The sequence below is a fragment of the Sardina pilchardus genome, chromosome 21 (genome assembly GCF_963854185.1).
Source record: "Sardina pilchardus chromosome 21, fSarPil1.1, whole genome shotgun sequence".
Lineage (NCBI taxonomy): Eukaryota > Metazoa > Chordata > Actinopteri > Clupeiformes > Clupeidae > Sardina > Sardina pilchardus.
This window is the reverse complement of record NC_085014.1, coordinates 26,873,134-26,888,726: the sequence shown is the minus strand read 5'-3', so window position 1 is coordinate 26,888,726 and position 15,593 is coordinate 26,873,134. Positions and strand designations below refer to the sequence as shown.

At 48.6% G+C, this 15,593-nt stretch overlaps 1 protein-coding gene across 2 annotated transcripts; it reads left to right on the top strand.

Moving 5' to 3' along the window:
• The first annotated feature begins 568 nt into the window (after positions 1–568).
• Positions 569–14,718, top strand: efemp2a (EGF containing fibulin extracellular matrix protein 2a). 2 transcript variants are annotated; one of them, XM_062524868.1, is made up of 11 exons: positions 569–857; positions 5,250–5,532; positions 6,422–6,470; positions 6,829–7,032; positions 8,321–8,458; positions 9,003–9,119; positions 10,148–10,267; positions 10,845–10,964; positions 11,296–11,422; positions 12,302–12,497; positions 12,903–14,718. In XM_062524868.1, exons 2-11 carry the CDS (start codon positions 5,428–5,430, stop codon positions 13,062–13,064), a joined length of 1,338 nt encoding a protein of 445 aa, XP_062380852.1. In that variant the 5' UTR covers positions 569–857; positions 5,250–5,427; the 3' UTR covers positions 13,065–14,718. The 2 variants fall into 2 exon arrangements, with proteins under 2 accessions (XP_062380852.1, XP_062380853.1); XM_062524869.1 differs by lacking the exon at positions 569–857 and adding an exon at positions 3,355–3,372.
• The last annotated feature ends 875 nt before the right edge of the window (positions 14,719–15,593 follow it).

The window sequence follows — 15,593 nt, the reverse complement described above, 5'->3', positions numbered from 1 at the left end:
AATGAAAAGGAGCGAGAGAGCAAGTGCGAGTCTGCCTCAAAATGAGAAGGAGAGAGAGTGTGTGAGATGGAGAGAGTGAAAGAGTGTGTGTGAGAAGGAGAAAGAGAGTGAGAGTGTGTGAGATGGAGAGGTACAAACAGTGAGATAGGGGGGTGAGTTGAGATGGGGAGGGGAAAAAGCAGTTTTTTTTGGAGTGAGCTGTGGGGGGTTCGTTTAAATGAAACCAGGTGTACCATGTGGCCAAGGCTCGTGTTTGTGAGCAGTGCTGGTGTGTGTGAATCTGTGTGTGAGTTGTTGCCTGCGAATCGGGACAGATTTGGAATTTTGGAATTTGGGCCACAGACCAGGAATTTGCATCCTGTGGGGTCAGAGTAAGGGGTGGGGGGGTTGTCGAGGGGGGGTCTAGTGGGTGGAGGATGGCAGTGCAGGGGGCTGGATGGAGAAGACGGGGGTGGTGGAATGGGCTGTCCCTCTCTTCCTCTCTTTCTTTCTCTCTCTCTCGCTCTCTCCCTCCCCTGCATACATTCAAGACTCCAGCTGTCGGTTTTTATCCCACTCACTCTCTCAGGGCCGAAGAAGCAGGAGGAGGACGAGAGGACGACCAGGGCCACTCCACAACCAGCCGCAGAGAAAAAAGCCACTCACACACTCGCGCTCTCTCTCTCTCTCTGTCTGTCTCTGTCAGACACACACACACACACACACACGCTGTGACACACATAGGCAGACCCACTCAGAGGGCCGACCTGCCGCAGCACCGGAAGAGGAGAGAGTGGAGAGAGAGAGAAGTCTGTGAAGAGCAGGACAGACAGCCGGGGAAAAAAAGAGATCGCAGAGGAGCTGAGGAGTGCTGGCCTGTGAGTATGAAAGATTCCAATGTGACTGTGTGTGTGTGTGTGTGTGTGTGTGAGAGAGAGAGAGTGAGAGTGTATTTCAGAGAGAGAGAGAGAGAAAGAGAGAGAGTGTGTGTGCCTAATGACGCCTGAAAAAAGTATTAGTACCTGTACATGACTTTTTCCATGACAGTGTGTTAGTTGGTGTGCTGTTGTGAGACAGTGTGTGTGAGTTGGTGTGCTGTTGTGAGACAGTGTGTGTGAGTTGGTGTGCTGTTGTGAGACAGTGGGTTTGAGATGGTGTGCTGTTGTGAAAGTGTGAAAGAGACAGTTCCAGGTTTCTTAAAAGTGTGCTAATGAGTTATGTTGTCACCACCAAGACTCTCTAAGTATGTGTGTGTGTAAGAGAGATATACAGAGAGAGAGAGGGAGAGAGAGAGAGAGAGCGCAGAGTCGACGTGAGAGAGGAGTGAACTGTACTGCCTGACTCCTCTGCACACGTCCCACTTACACCATTGCTGCCTTCCAAACCTCCACGGCTACACAAGCTTAGGGGGGCAGCCAGGCAGCCAGATTGCTAAACAACTCATAGTAAGTCTGTCTCTCACGAGCAGACCCACGCATGGTAACTCGACACCGATTCCCTTTTGCGTTTCTTCTAAAACTCCAGTCTCCAGTATGATATGGCTCTGTGGGCATCTAGTCCTTACGCAACATCTACTGTATGTGGCATGATTACAGATCATGACTCCATGGACAATGTTGCACAAAAATAACATTGCAAAACGACTTCTGTCCCATTTCCAGCAAGGATTTCACAACGCCTCCAATGTTGCTTTTACGCAGAAACGAGGTTTTAGGAATCATTATTGCACAGGGACTGAGCTAAATGATGCATTGTGACAGTTACTCAAAGGGGATATGGAGAAAGCAGTGTTTGGGGAACGAAACAGGTGCCATTAACAATAATTGCCTCCCCACCCCCCCGTGCGCATACGCTCACAAACGCTATTACTACAGTTATGACATCATAGCCCAACACAGCTACTCTCACTGTTAGCACAAAGCCTTCCTCTGTCCGCCTTAGACCACTATTTCATCATTTTGTTTATGTGTTTTAATAATGACTTGAATTTGACTTATTGGCCATTTATATGGTGGCTCTGTGACTAGAGCATTCAGGTGGAGGCAGGGAAGGGTGACAAGGTGCTTTCAGTGCCAAGTCCTCAGGCTGCTCCTTACAGCCAGAGCTGCCCCCTCTAAAGCAGGGCCAGATCTTTTTCGAATACTAAATAATCTGAAGCACTGTAGCTTTCTGTCCCCGGAGCATGTAATTGATTTCGGCCACATACATGCTGGTATGCATGGGCCCTGAGGCTCTGGTGGGTCTTGATTCATGAGTGGCTGCTTCGGCTCCACGGGGGGTTTGCACTGGCTGAAACGAATGATTCAGCACTCTGGGACCGTTTCAGTCATGGGTCATATCAGCAACTTCATGCCTGATAGAGCCACGGGGATATATTACAGAACATGGCACTGGGTGTGTGTGTGTGTGTGTGTGTGGGGGGGGGGGGGGTTAGTGTGAGAGTCTGTGAGTCTGTGTGTGTGTGTCTGTGACTGTGTGAAATAAAATCTATTGGCACTTCCCTGCGCGTGGCTTTGCCACTTGCTACCCCTAAAGGTCAGTCATTAAGGCCTAAAATTGGAAAATACGTCAAATTCACAGTGAAAAGTACTGTTTTTTCCTCCCTCTGTGGAGACTACGTTGATTGAAATTGTAGCGTGTGTAAAGGTCTTTGTGTTAAAAAACAAGCTCTTCATTGCCAAACCCAGAGCAGGCGAATTTGATGCCATAGACCAAACAGTGCTGTCCTTAGAGTTATGAGTGACAGCTTAAATGAGCCTTTGGGACTGAGGAGCGCGTATGCCAAAGGTGGAGGGTGGCACCGCAGACAGCAGTGGGAAAATGGAGCAGCTGCTGACACTAAACAAAATCACACAATCCAGCACAATGCCGTTGATGTGAAGTGACTGGAGAAAACCGTGCCCTTTTGGAAAATAACTCAATTGTGACCCGCTCGCCGGGTTTTAAAAATGCGGCTCGGCGGAGCATGTCCGAGTAAACAGGGAAGCGGGCTCTGGCCGGCCACAGCGGCCTCAGGGCGCCACACTGGCCGCGCTCCCGGGGTGTGTGGACGCCGGCCATGAGTGGCAGCCTCTCGCTCCAGGGCCACGCAAAGGGCCCGGCCATCGGACTGGCCGCAGCCTGCCCTCTCGGCTCGAGGCGCTTTTTTTGTGTGTGTGTGTGTGTGTGTTGTTTTTTTTTTTCTTGACGGGGGTTTTCCCGGGAATGCGATACTCTGGGAATGAAAACACCGCTCCGTGTCCGCCGTGACCTGGGAGGGAAGTGTCGGCCACATCCTCGCCCGCCGTGGGCATTCCATCGGGGCGGGCGCAGCCGCCGCCGTCGTCGCCGCCACCGCCGCCCCGGGGCCCCGTGCCCGGTCTCATGCCACAGGGGCCCCTCTCCGCCGAGCGAGTGAGTGACGCAGCGTCTGTCAGCTGTCCGCAGCGCTTGTTTTTTCATGGGGGCAGGAGGTCGGGTGTTTGTGGGTGTTTTCTTAAGGGTCCTGGTCACTGGTGGACACGGCAGATGCCCCTGGCTGTTTGTGCTCCTGTGGTGGTCCGACAGGTGTGAGCCAATAAGCCGGCTTTTATTAGAGCCTCCGCGTACGTGTGACTTAGAGCATACGGTTAGTCTCCTGAAGGCGGGGCATTGTGTTTTTATGAATCACAATGGTGTCAGGCAGTGTAAGACTGTCCGTCAAGCACATCTTGGTAGTATTGCACAGGACTAAGCTATTTCAAATGCTCTCAGTCAAACTTTTGACTAGGACTCATTGTTGAGGATCACAGGATATAACATAAGCTTAGTCATAAATCAACTTATTTTTGGAGCTCTGCCCTTCGCATCCAATTCATTCTGATTTCTCTCAGTTCTCATGCCACATGGTCATGCGGAGCTGGAAATAGCAGCGCAAATCAGCCGCCGAGGGGTAATAATCTAATCACACGAGCCCTTGTGTGAGCAGACCTGCCTTATATCACTGGGCTCAGGGAGGGAGGGAGTGCACAGGGTCACGTAAGTCTCATTGTGCACCCTTTGCCTTGTGGCTTGGAGAGGGAACCTGGCCATTACCATTTTGGAGGCTGATGTAAGAGGCTGCCTCTGGCACGTGGGGACGTGCACGTCGCCTTGCGGCCTGGTGTCTCAGACACAATGACATAAGTCCTACTTTAGTGTCCCGAGACGTGTCTGTTTTCTCTGGCTGGCCACATGTGAGGGAGTGCACGTCCGTGCTGCCGGGGGAACGGGACGAGAGACATGTCTACCTGAGGGACGCTGGACAGTGGAATGTGTTTGGGAAATAATCTGTAGGGCATGTCTGTAGCTCATTGTGTGCGTATAGACTAAGTAAACATACATTTAGACTTGTGTGAGTGTGAGTGTGTGTGTGTGGGTGTGCACACACTCACAAGTGAGTCTGTGTGAGTGTGTCTGTATGTGCGTGTGTGTGTGTGTGTCTGTGTGTGCGTGCATGTACGCACACGCGTATGTCCGTCTGTTTCCACACACTCAGATGAGTGTGTTCATACTTTTTCCTGGCTCTGTTTTGTTAAACTTGCAGCTTTTCGTGTTGACTGTAAAATTAGAAAATGTTTGAATGGTATTTGCTTTGGCCAAAGAAACACATTTTCTCCTCACCTGAACAGGCCCCGGTGAGAAGGGGGCTTTGTCTGAGTGTGGGGATTCCACTGAGCTAGTGTTCTCATTCCCTAGAAATAGGCAGGACTAAGCAGAACCGAGCACAGGAAACTGCCTGACCATGTAGAACGACTGAGGATTCATTTAAATAGTGACCCTTTAACTTTTCCGAACGTCTCCCTTATTTAGAGTCACTGGTTATGTTAACTCTTTTATGACTTAATGTTCCACATTTAAGACCAACAGTGAGTCAAATGGTATGTTAAACAGGAGAGCTTCATATACCTGGAGCTTTTACAGCCATTGTAAAGTGTGTGGTCTAGACTTAGCCAGTAGAGGGAGTCAGGCATCCACGCTGTAAAAGCAGACATGTGCTGGGACTGCTGGCTGTTCCAGTCCATCTGAGTCAACAGAGCATGGCAGTCTCACAGTCCTTTCACAATCCACTGCCTCCTTTGTCCGACCCCTAAAAACAGTTAAAGGAGGCTGAATGGATCATTGCCTCACAGACAGAAAGGTATGTGTGCATAACAGCCACTGTCAGCACTGGTGTTCCAGCAAATAAACCCACGCTCCCATGCCCTCTCTCCTTCCGCTCTCTCTTTCTCTCCTTCCGCTGTCTCCCTCTCTCTGTCCTTTCTTCTCCGCAGATTCCATTGTGCTGCTGCTGTGAAAGTGAACGGCTGCCCTTGTTCACACACCGAAGGCCCTGCTCCTTGTTCTGTATCTGTGTCTGCGCGTGTTTGTGTTTGTGTGTGTGTGTGTGTGTGTGTGTGTGAGTGAGTGTTTGTCTCCTCGTTTGCCCTCCAGCTGTGCGAGTGTGTGAGCATGGCGTGGCCCGCGTGCGTCTCCCTGCTGTGTGTGTGTGCGTGTGTGTCTCTCCTCGTCCCCAGCGCCATTTCACAGCCACCCTCAGAAAGTGACACCTACACGGTACGGTCACCTCTCTTTCTCACTCTCTGTCTCCCTCTCTCTGTCATTTCTGAGCCAAATGTTATTATTGTGCCCTTTTTGGCCCTTCTCTGCCTCCGTCTTTTTGATTCAATTCAATCAGATTTGTCTACACATGTAGCACCAATGGTCTGAAGACGCGTACAGGGCCCAAAGCCGGAGATCCTTAGAGCAAGCGCTGACCTGATGGAGTCAAGCTATAGCTAAAAGGAAGCTAGGCTAAAGGAGGGGGCCCATCTACTCAGGGCCAGCAGGGTGGAGAGATAGTAAGGGTGGGGGCAGAGGTTGGATGCTGAAGGGAGAGGAGAGGAGAAAAGCAGAGTGGGTTTACGAAATCTTACACTCATCAGAGTGAAATACATGAACATAATACACTGATATGCAGCAATATACAGCATAAACATTCTAAGAAACAAACGAGATGAGTTACAATGGAGTGAATCTGCCTTCACATTATCAGTGGCGGTTATATGCGCTCATAAGGTTACAATTAAGGATCAGCAGACATATGAGACAGATTACGTTGTCAGTGACTGTCTTTAATTCTTCTGCCTTTCTCCTTTCCTCTGAATTTGTTCAGTGTCTACTTTGTCTCCATCTCCATGCAAGCTCAGTGTAATGAGTTGTCAGTTCAAATGGAGATGTGCTCATTAATGCTACGTGATATGATTGGATTTGATTCATGTTTAATTGGTTCCATCCGAGCCGTTTCATTAAATTCTCCTCTGTCCAGCGGCCATGACTGTGTCTTTGTCATCCGATGACATGGCTGAATGGCGTGGGGCTAATTCAGGCCCTGTGCCTTGTGGGTTTCCCGGGCGCCGGCTGGCCGGCCGGGGTTCACTGACGGCTCTGCTCTCTCGCTCCACAGGAATGCACAGATGGCTACCAGTGGGACCAGCGGACACAGCACTGCAAAGGTGTGTCTTCTGATGGCAGCTATCGCCGAACAATACGAGCTCTGTTCAATTGTTTTCAAGTCTTTGTCCGACTGGCTCTCTTTCTCCTTCCTGTCAAATCACTGTTTTGATTGTGTAGACAGTATTGCAATTCATTTGATTTCAATTACATTCAGTTTACATTCCATCAAGTGAGTCTTACTGACATGAGAGTTTTGTTTTTCACTGATAAGCAAAAACATAAAAATAAATAGTTTATACTCAAATATAACATATAAATTAAGAAAGAAATCTCCCTCTCTCTCTTCCTCCCCTTCTCTCTCTCTCTCTCTCTCTCTCTCTCTCTCTCTCTCTCTGTGTCTGTCTGTTTCTCCCCCAGACATTAATGAATGTGAGACCATCTCGGACGCCTGTAAAGGCGAGATGAAGTGCTTTAACCATTACGGTGGCTACCTGTGCCTGCCCCGCTCCGCCTCCGTCATCCCTGCGCCGGACCCTCCTGCCCCGAGCCTCCCGGGACCGGCCAGCCCTGAGCCCAACCAGTGCCCCCTCGGCTACCAGCCCCAGGGAGACAGCTGCGTAGGTGAGCTCGGAGAGACCCGTGGAGACATACGTGTGTAGAGGGGTTACATTATAGATGGACGGAGAGACTGGCAGAAAGAGCATACGTACAATCCATACATACGCACAGACACACTCAGACACATAGACACATAGACACAGACTCAGACTCAGACACACACACACACACACACACACACACACACACACACACACACACACACATACACATACACTGTCACACACACACACACACACACACACACACAGCCATGGAGTAAGAGGATGGGTATGATGAGGAGGAGACAGTGGGAAAGGCGGATGGGAATGAGGCGGGAGTGAGAGAGACAGGACAGGTGTGGCCCTGGGAACAACTGCGTGTGCTGCTGGTGTGAAACCACTGCTGTGGGAGTGCCAGTGTGTTAGTGTGTCTGCAGGGGGTAGAGGAATGCAGACGTTTCCGCTGGAGACAGCTGTTGCCATATAGGCCAAAGGGCACCGCCGTGTCTGGGCGTTTGTGGCTACAATCTGCTGGTGGGAGCCTCGCCGGTGATCTGGCACAGGGGGGTGGTGTGAGTGTGTGTGTGTGTGTGTGTATGTATGTGTGGGGTGGGGGGGGAGGAGGTAGGGGGTTGGTTGGACACAGAGCCCACAGATACATCTGCCTGAGATTCCCAGCTGTCCCCGGTCCTCAGTGTAGTAGCAGCGTAATGAGAGGAGCGTCTGACAGGACGGATGAGCTGCTTCACTCGCCTCCATGACTATAGTGCCCCCTCAGTACTGTGCTCTACTGGCCTCCATGACTATAGTGCCCCCTCAGTACTGTGCTCTACTGGCCTCCATGACTATAGTGCCCCCTCAGTACTGTGCTCTACTGGCCTCCATGACTATAGTGCCCCCTCAGTACTGTGCTCTACTGGCCTCCATGACTATAGTGCCCCCTCAGTACTGTGCTCTACTGGCCTCCATGACTATAGTGCCCCCTCAGTACTGTGCTCTACTGGCCTCCATGACTATAGTGCCCCCTCAGCGCTGCATGGTCTCACTAGCTACAGCATGTGTGGGCATGCCGTTGCCAGTAAGCCGCTGTCTATTTATCTCAGCTGAAGAATGTGCTTTTCCTACTAGACCAACTGTTGACCGAACCTCATGAGAGCATACCGTAAGCATGCCTTAGGTGATAAGTCAGACATGTTTTATTGTAGTGCAGAGTTGATGTGATTCATTCATTCATTCATACATGCTTCCTGTGTATGATTTAAGTGTTGCACGAGTATCCTGACTGTCTCTTGTGTTTTGTCTCATAACAGACATAGATGAGTGCGCGGGGGACACAACGTGGCAACCCAGTCACGACTGCCAACCCAGTCAGGAGTGCATCAACACGCAGGGCAGCTTCAACTGCCAGTGCCCAGAAGGGTACCGCAAAGTGGGCACAGAGTGCATCGGTGAGAAACTGTCTTTCATTATGTCAAATGCCAGCTGTGTCTCATTAGATGATATCATGAAATCTCCATCACCTCGGTTGATACTGACAGGCACCCTCACCATGCACCGTCATGCAAGAATTACCAAGTGCCATCATGCAAGAATTACCAAGTATCATCATGCAAGAATTACCAAGTACTATCAGACAATGACAGTTTCCTGCTAACGTGAACTAATGACGAATGATTTATCTGGAAAAACAAATGGGAAATCCATCACTCTGACGTCAGACTACAGCTGACTTACATTGACTTCCACAGAAGGAAGATGTTAGGCAATTATCTAACAATCTAACATGCCATATTAGGTTTAGTCTGTGACTGAGACATTACACTGTTTTGGCAGTTTTCGCTTTGTCTGACTCCATTTCTCTCTCTCCAAGGAACTTCAACAAAAATGTAATAACTTAAACTTGTCAAAATACATCATTCCCTTCCACACAACTCCTCTACGGGCTCTCTGATGCGCCACGTTGTGTGATTGTGTGCAATTTCCTCTCTGTAGATATTGATGAGTGCCGCTACCGCTACTGTCAGCACCGCTGTGTCAACGTCCCGGGCTCCTTCTCGTGCCAGTGTGAGCCGGGCTTCCAGCTGGCTGGCAACAACCGCTCCTGCATCGGTGAGCAGGCGGCCACCTCCCACGCTTACCGCGCCAGCCTGAGTCACTGCCCATCCCACAACCGCCCACACACACAACGCGCACACACACACGAACACACACACACACACACACACACATATCGCATACATACACACACACATGCGCACACACGCACATACCACACGCGCACACACGCACACACATACGCACATTCTTACATAGCCCATACACACACACATACCACACATGCAAGGATTCCAATCCATAAGTGTATGTGACATTATGTGAGAGATGTGGAGGAATGTAGACAAAACAAGGAGGGAATACTGGTAGACACACTCCCATTCTGAGCAAAATGAAATGGAAGACGAACATATCAAATTACACACTTGCATATACACGATCAAAGAAATGCGCACGCACGAACACACACACACACACACACACACACACACACACACACACACACACACACATAATCACACTCAGTAGCACACACACACACACACACACTAACACACAAAGAGATTGTTAGACTTGACCTTTCAGAGGGCGAGCCCACACACTTATTGCACAATGCCATCCTACACATCTGTGTTCTTTTCCAGCCGAGCAGCAGGAGCAGTTCCTTTTCAGGATGACTAATTCGGATGTGTGTGTGTGTGTGTGTTGCTCCCCTCGTGGCTCGTGCTCCCTAACCTTCGCATAATGCCATGCTTACTCGCTTGGGGTGGTGTCAGTGAGCGTGTGAGTGTGTGAATGAGTGTGTGTGTGTGTGTGTGTGTGTGTGTGAGAGCAGACCCGGCTCCAGGGGGGGGCAAAAGGGGGCGGTGCACCCTCAAACAAAAAAGGTGCCCCCTCAGTTTTACTTGGCCTAATCCTAACTGTAGCCTTTTACGATTGAGAGTGCCCCCCTGAAAATCTCAAATGCCCCCTTTATCACTGCTCTCTGCAGCCGGGTCTGTGTGAGAGTGAGTGATGCAATCCTGGTTGTGAGGCGAGGCGGAGGGCTGACTCCACATGTGCTCTGCTGTGCCCTGCTCCAGATGTGGATGAGTGTGGCATGGGCGCCCCCTGTCAGCACCGCTGCTACAACACATACGGGACCTTCCTCTGCCGCTGTGACCAGGGCTACGAGCTGGCACCGGACGGCTACGCCTGCAACGGTAAACACACACACACAGAGACACACACACACACAAACACACAGACACACACACACACACACACACACACACACACAGAGAGAGACACACACACACACACACACACACACACACACATTAAAACACAGACAAAAACCGGATGTGAATTTCAACATTACTGACATCCTCTTTCATGACTGCCTCTCATATTGTTGTATTGTTGTATAGAATCACCAAATAACTCACCCAACCCCCAGTGCTATGTGCCATGACAACTGAAGTGTGCTAATAATGATATTGTGAAGAAGCCAAGAGTTTGACATGTCACTGTGTCCTGTTTGCCATGGTGTCATGTTTGCACACGCACACCCACACACACACACACACACACACACACACACACACACACACACACACACACACACACACACACACACACACACACACACACACACACACACACACACACACACACACACACACACACACACACACACACACACACACACACACACTCTCTCTCTCTCTCTCACACACACACACACACACATTTATATTCATTCAATCTCTCTCCCTGTACCCTATCTTCTATTGGCAGACATTGACGAGTGCAGCTACTCCAGTTTTCTGTGTCAGGACCAGTGTGTAAATGAGCCGGGGAAGTTCTCCTGTGTTTGCCCAGAGGGCTATCAGCTCATGGGCACACGGCTCTGCCAAGGTGAGCTACTTTTCTCCCCCTTTTTTCTCTCTCAGGCCTCCACTCCTCTTCTCTCTCATAAAGACTGAATCAATAAAGGATAGACTGTGAATCCCATAGTCCCTCCAGGAGAGGATCGACTGTAAATTCCCGCAATCCTCCAAGAAGAGTTGAAGAGTTTCAAAGAGGCTTTGGGATGGGGATGGGTGGGGGGGGTCACTGATCTCACTCTTCCTGTTCAGAAGTTCTCAATATTGGATTAGTGCAAAAATAACCATGGTAAAATATGATAATATTCCTGTTTTTATCGGCCCATTGTGGCTAAGCGTTCTGTCCCTGTCCCTCTGCTCAGATGTGAATGAGTGTGAGACGGGGGCAAACCAGTGCACGGACGCGCAGAACTGCATCAACATTCATGGAGATTACAAGTGTGTCGAAACCAACCCCTGCATTGAGCCCTATGTGCAGGTGTCAGATAAGTGAGTATGCACTCTCGTCTCAATCTCCTGCATACACACACACACACACACACACACACTCTCCTTCTCTCTCACTCACACACACACACTCACTCTCTTTCTCTCACTCACACACACGCACAGACACTCTTTCTCACATCACATTGCCATTGCTTGTGTACAGCCACGACATCTTTTATCCATTAGGCAACTATGTTTCTGTTGCCTCTCACATTATATCAGAGATTGCTGTGATTATTTTGTTTCCATGCCGCAGTCCAAATGTGATCGTCTCTGCCGCTGGAGAGCATCCAGGGTCATTAACATACCTCCTCCAGGCTCCTAATTCATAGCAGGTGTGGCCTGTCTGACTGGGGTCACCTCTTTTGGCTGCTTTTTTGTAAGCATACTAGAGCATGTCAGACCTGTTTGAAATAAAAAGATGTCCAGCCTGGTGTATAACAGCAGAGACAGGGGGACATCTGGTGTGGACGTCTCTCCTCTGCTACATCAGTGCCCCCTAGTGGCCACAGGCGTCCCTGAGCGATGAGGCCCTTCTGAAGGCTCAATTAGCCATGACTGCTTAATGACCTTAATGACTTAGCGTCGGGAGAGGAGACGGAGGGAATCTGACATGTGGAATGGGATAATGTGGGAGCGGCTGACTAGGCATTTCAGCACTTTACATCCTCAATTCTGTAGTCAGAAAGTGAACCTTGTGTGTGTGTGTGAGAAAGAGGGAGAGAGAGAAAGAGAGAGAAAAAGAGAGAAGAAGAAGTAAATAGAACTTGACAGGGACAGCATTTTGCTGTGTGTGTGTGTGTGTGTGTGTGTGTGTGTGTGTGTTGTGTGTTGTGTGAAATCGGTGCTGAGCCTCCCTGTGGTGGTGTGTGTTCCCAGCCGCTGCATGTGTCCGGTCAGTAAGCCGGCGTGCCGGGAGCTGCCCTACTTCATCGTGCACCGCTACATGAGCATCACGTCCGAGCGCTCCGTCCCCTCCGACATCTTCCAGATCCACGCCACCAGCGTCTACCCCGGAGCCAACAACTCCTTCCGCATCCGCTCCGGCGATGAGAACGGAGACTTCTACATCCGAGTAAGAATGGGAATAAGCACATCATCCTTTTACAGCCAGTAGAGCATCATATCTGCCTATAGGATGCCTATAGATGAGTGACCTGATCATGAATGAGCCATGTGTGGGTCACAGTCTCAGCTTTGACTGCTCTGTACCTTCTGAATAATTCACTACTTCTATATTGATCATTCATTTCTTGTACATATTTATGTATGTATTTCATGTTTGTCTTATATATATGTGTGGAGGCTATATGACACAACACTCTTGGTTATGATGATCAAAGGCACCTCTTGTCCTTAAGACCTGTCTCACATTTAGATGGAAGTCGAGTGGATCAGCCGACAGGTGAAGCAGAGGTGACACTTCACAGACTCACCTGATGCTTATCTGTGTCTTTGATCTCCCTTGTCCTCACCACAGCAAATCAATAACATCAGCGCCATGCTGGTGCTGGCCAGAGCCGTGACTGGACCCAAGGAGTACGTGCTGGACCTGGAGATGGTATCAGTGAACCTCGTCATGAGCTACCAGAGCAGCTCTGCCCTCCGCCTGTCCATCTACGTGGGACCACATGGTTTCTAAGAACACAGAGAGAGAGAGAGAGAGAGAGGGGGAGAGAGAGAGGGAGAGAGGGAGAGGGAGAGAGAAAGGAGAGAGAGATGGAGAGAGAGAGTGAGAGGAGATAAGCACAAGAGAAAGAGAAAGGTGGAGGTGGAGGAGAAGGAAGGCAAGCTAAACTCGTTTACATATTCGTAGAATCCTTTGCAGCTCTTCCTCTCACTTGACGTGGCCTAAAAGTCCCACATTAGCGAACACGGTGGCGAACCATCCATATTTCCAACTGCACCATCATCGAGCAGTGTTTTTGTGAAACGGTAGCACTGCGAAACACCTCCTCGGGTCCATTGTGCCAGGTGAGGTTAGCTCAGACCAATGTGACCAACTGCACTATGATAACTGCTGTATGATGCTGTTTTAACCTGAACTCCATCTGTTCCCTCTCACCACCTACAAAGTGCCTTCAACGAGCAGGTGGGCAAGTGTACCTTGTACACTGTTTGGTGCCAGCGATTCTACAACCTGCCATTTTGTCTTCTTTTCATTTTAGATTGTTTATTGTTATTTCTTTATTTGACGGCGACAAAAACATATGGACCTTCGGTTCCGTGCAAACGTTTTAGGCACCATAGTTGTTTCACAAATCATGTGTGTTTGACAGTTATATGTTATCTTTATTAGCATTAGTCTTTCAATTGGAATCATCGTATTTTAAAGTTTTCCAGGGAGACATTTGTGTGCTGTTACAAAAAGAACAAACCAGTGTTACAAAAAGAACATACTGAAGCAGTTTGAAAACTTAAGGGGCTTCAGCTCAGAGTTCAGAGTACAGTGTGAACTGGGATTACATGATAATACAGAACACATAAGACAGTTTAAATCCACCAAAGAACTGTGGCAAGATCTCAGAGAAGTACCTTAAAAGTACCTGAAAAACTGTACAAGTGTACCTATCAGAGAATTTATGCTGTTTTGAAGACAAAGGCAGGTTGCACCAAACATTGATTCTTTTGTTTACTGCACTTTGTATGATTTTATTTGTAAAGTGAAAACTATTCATCTCATTATTTTGAAAGCATCCTCACATTTTTTCACTAATGCCTAAAACTTTTGCATGGTACTGTAGAAAGACAATGAATCAAAACTCAAAAGCCAATATTTATGACTCTTTGACTTCAGTTAGTATTTGTTGCTATTTCGAAGCATTTCAGTTCAGTGCTAGTAGGGCAACACAATTAAGCAGCCAGTCAAGGAAAATGCTAAATATTTAAATTTTCGAGAAAATTGTCTGGATTGGCAAGAAACATGCTGTACTAGGGATCCTCCATAGGCCCCTCTCAGTAACAAACTTCACCTACTCATTCATAAATCAAAACGTGAGGTACTTAGCCCGGGCGCCATAAACAAGCCTTGCCACTTAAAGTTAGAGATTCTCATTTATGCCATTACTTCAGTGGACATCAATGTGTGCAATTAGGGTGAGGCCTCGTTTTTGTACTTTACTTGTTATTTCAGACACTGCCGTTATCTCAGTAACCACTCAGACACAAAACATTCACACATTCCCCGTTTACCACAAGAGAATTCATCACTACAACATATGTTACCTTTTTTTAAGAAGTTTTTTTTAAATTACAGTTTGTACTTGTGTGTGCTGAAAATAAAAATACAAAATGTAAAGAAATTGTTGGTTAATTATTGATGTCCGTATCATCAGCCTCGCCTCACACTATGGGTTCATTCTGCAGGGCACAGTGAATAGTTTAATCTATGATATGCTAGCAATACTGAATATGGGTATCATATGGGCTCTGTCTGTAGCTTGCTGTAATGTCTGGAGCCTGCTGGAGCCATGATCAAGCTCAGTTAATAAATCTACTGTAATACAATTCTAAAAATAGTCATTCAGTAGGTTGCTCCATTGCTGTTCAGTCATTCATAATTCATCTACATGATACAGCGCCTGCATCTAAGAGAACTGAGTTGATCTACAGGAGGAATACGTCAATGACCTTAAACAAAGGAGAGATAGAGATAGAGAGAGAGGAGAGAGAGAGATAGAGGAGAGAGAGAGAGAGAGAGAGAAAACCGACATAAGAGTAAAGAATAAGATGAGGGTTGAAATAGCCTTCCATACAGAACTAAATTGGTTCTCAACGGAATGGTGCTTCATTGGTTCCCTATAGAATAGCCTCTTCTACGGAGTGACTCACACATCCTGTGTCTCTGTAGCACTGTCACCTGAGAGCCGACGGCAGAGCATAATGACCCTGCAGCACCTGTGTCCTCGTGCTGCAATAGCTTATCCTGGAGCCAGCAGGTGAACTCCAGCACAGATCCCCCCCCTGCAGCCAAAAATAAAGAGAGGTAAAAAACAGGGAAAATCCCCAAATCCATTACCCAGCGCCCCCGCAGCAGCTGCGCCCCAATACCCACCCCCCACTCCTCCCCCCTCCCTCCCTGAAAACCCTCCCCACACTCAGCTTCTCTCTCAAACACTCAGTCTGTCCTCACTCAAGGACGATGACTCACAGCCCTGAAAATAAAATAATA

Coding starts and splice junctions, on each gene's coding strand:
- efemp2a (XM_062524868.1), top strand. CDS start 5,428: ATGGCGTGGCCCGCGTGCGTCTCCCTGCTGTGTGTGTGTGCGTGTGTG. Junction 5,533..6,421: donor CAGAAAGTGACACCTACACG/GTACGGTCACCT, acceptor CTCGCTCCACAG/GAATGCACAGATGGCTACCA. Junction 11,423..12,301: donor TATGTGCAGGTGTCAGATAA/GTGAGTATGCAC, acceptor GTGTGTTCCCAG/CCGCTGCATGTGTCCGGTCA.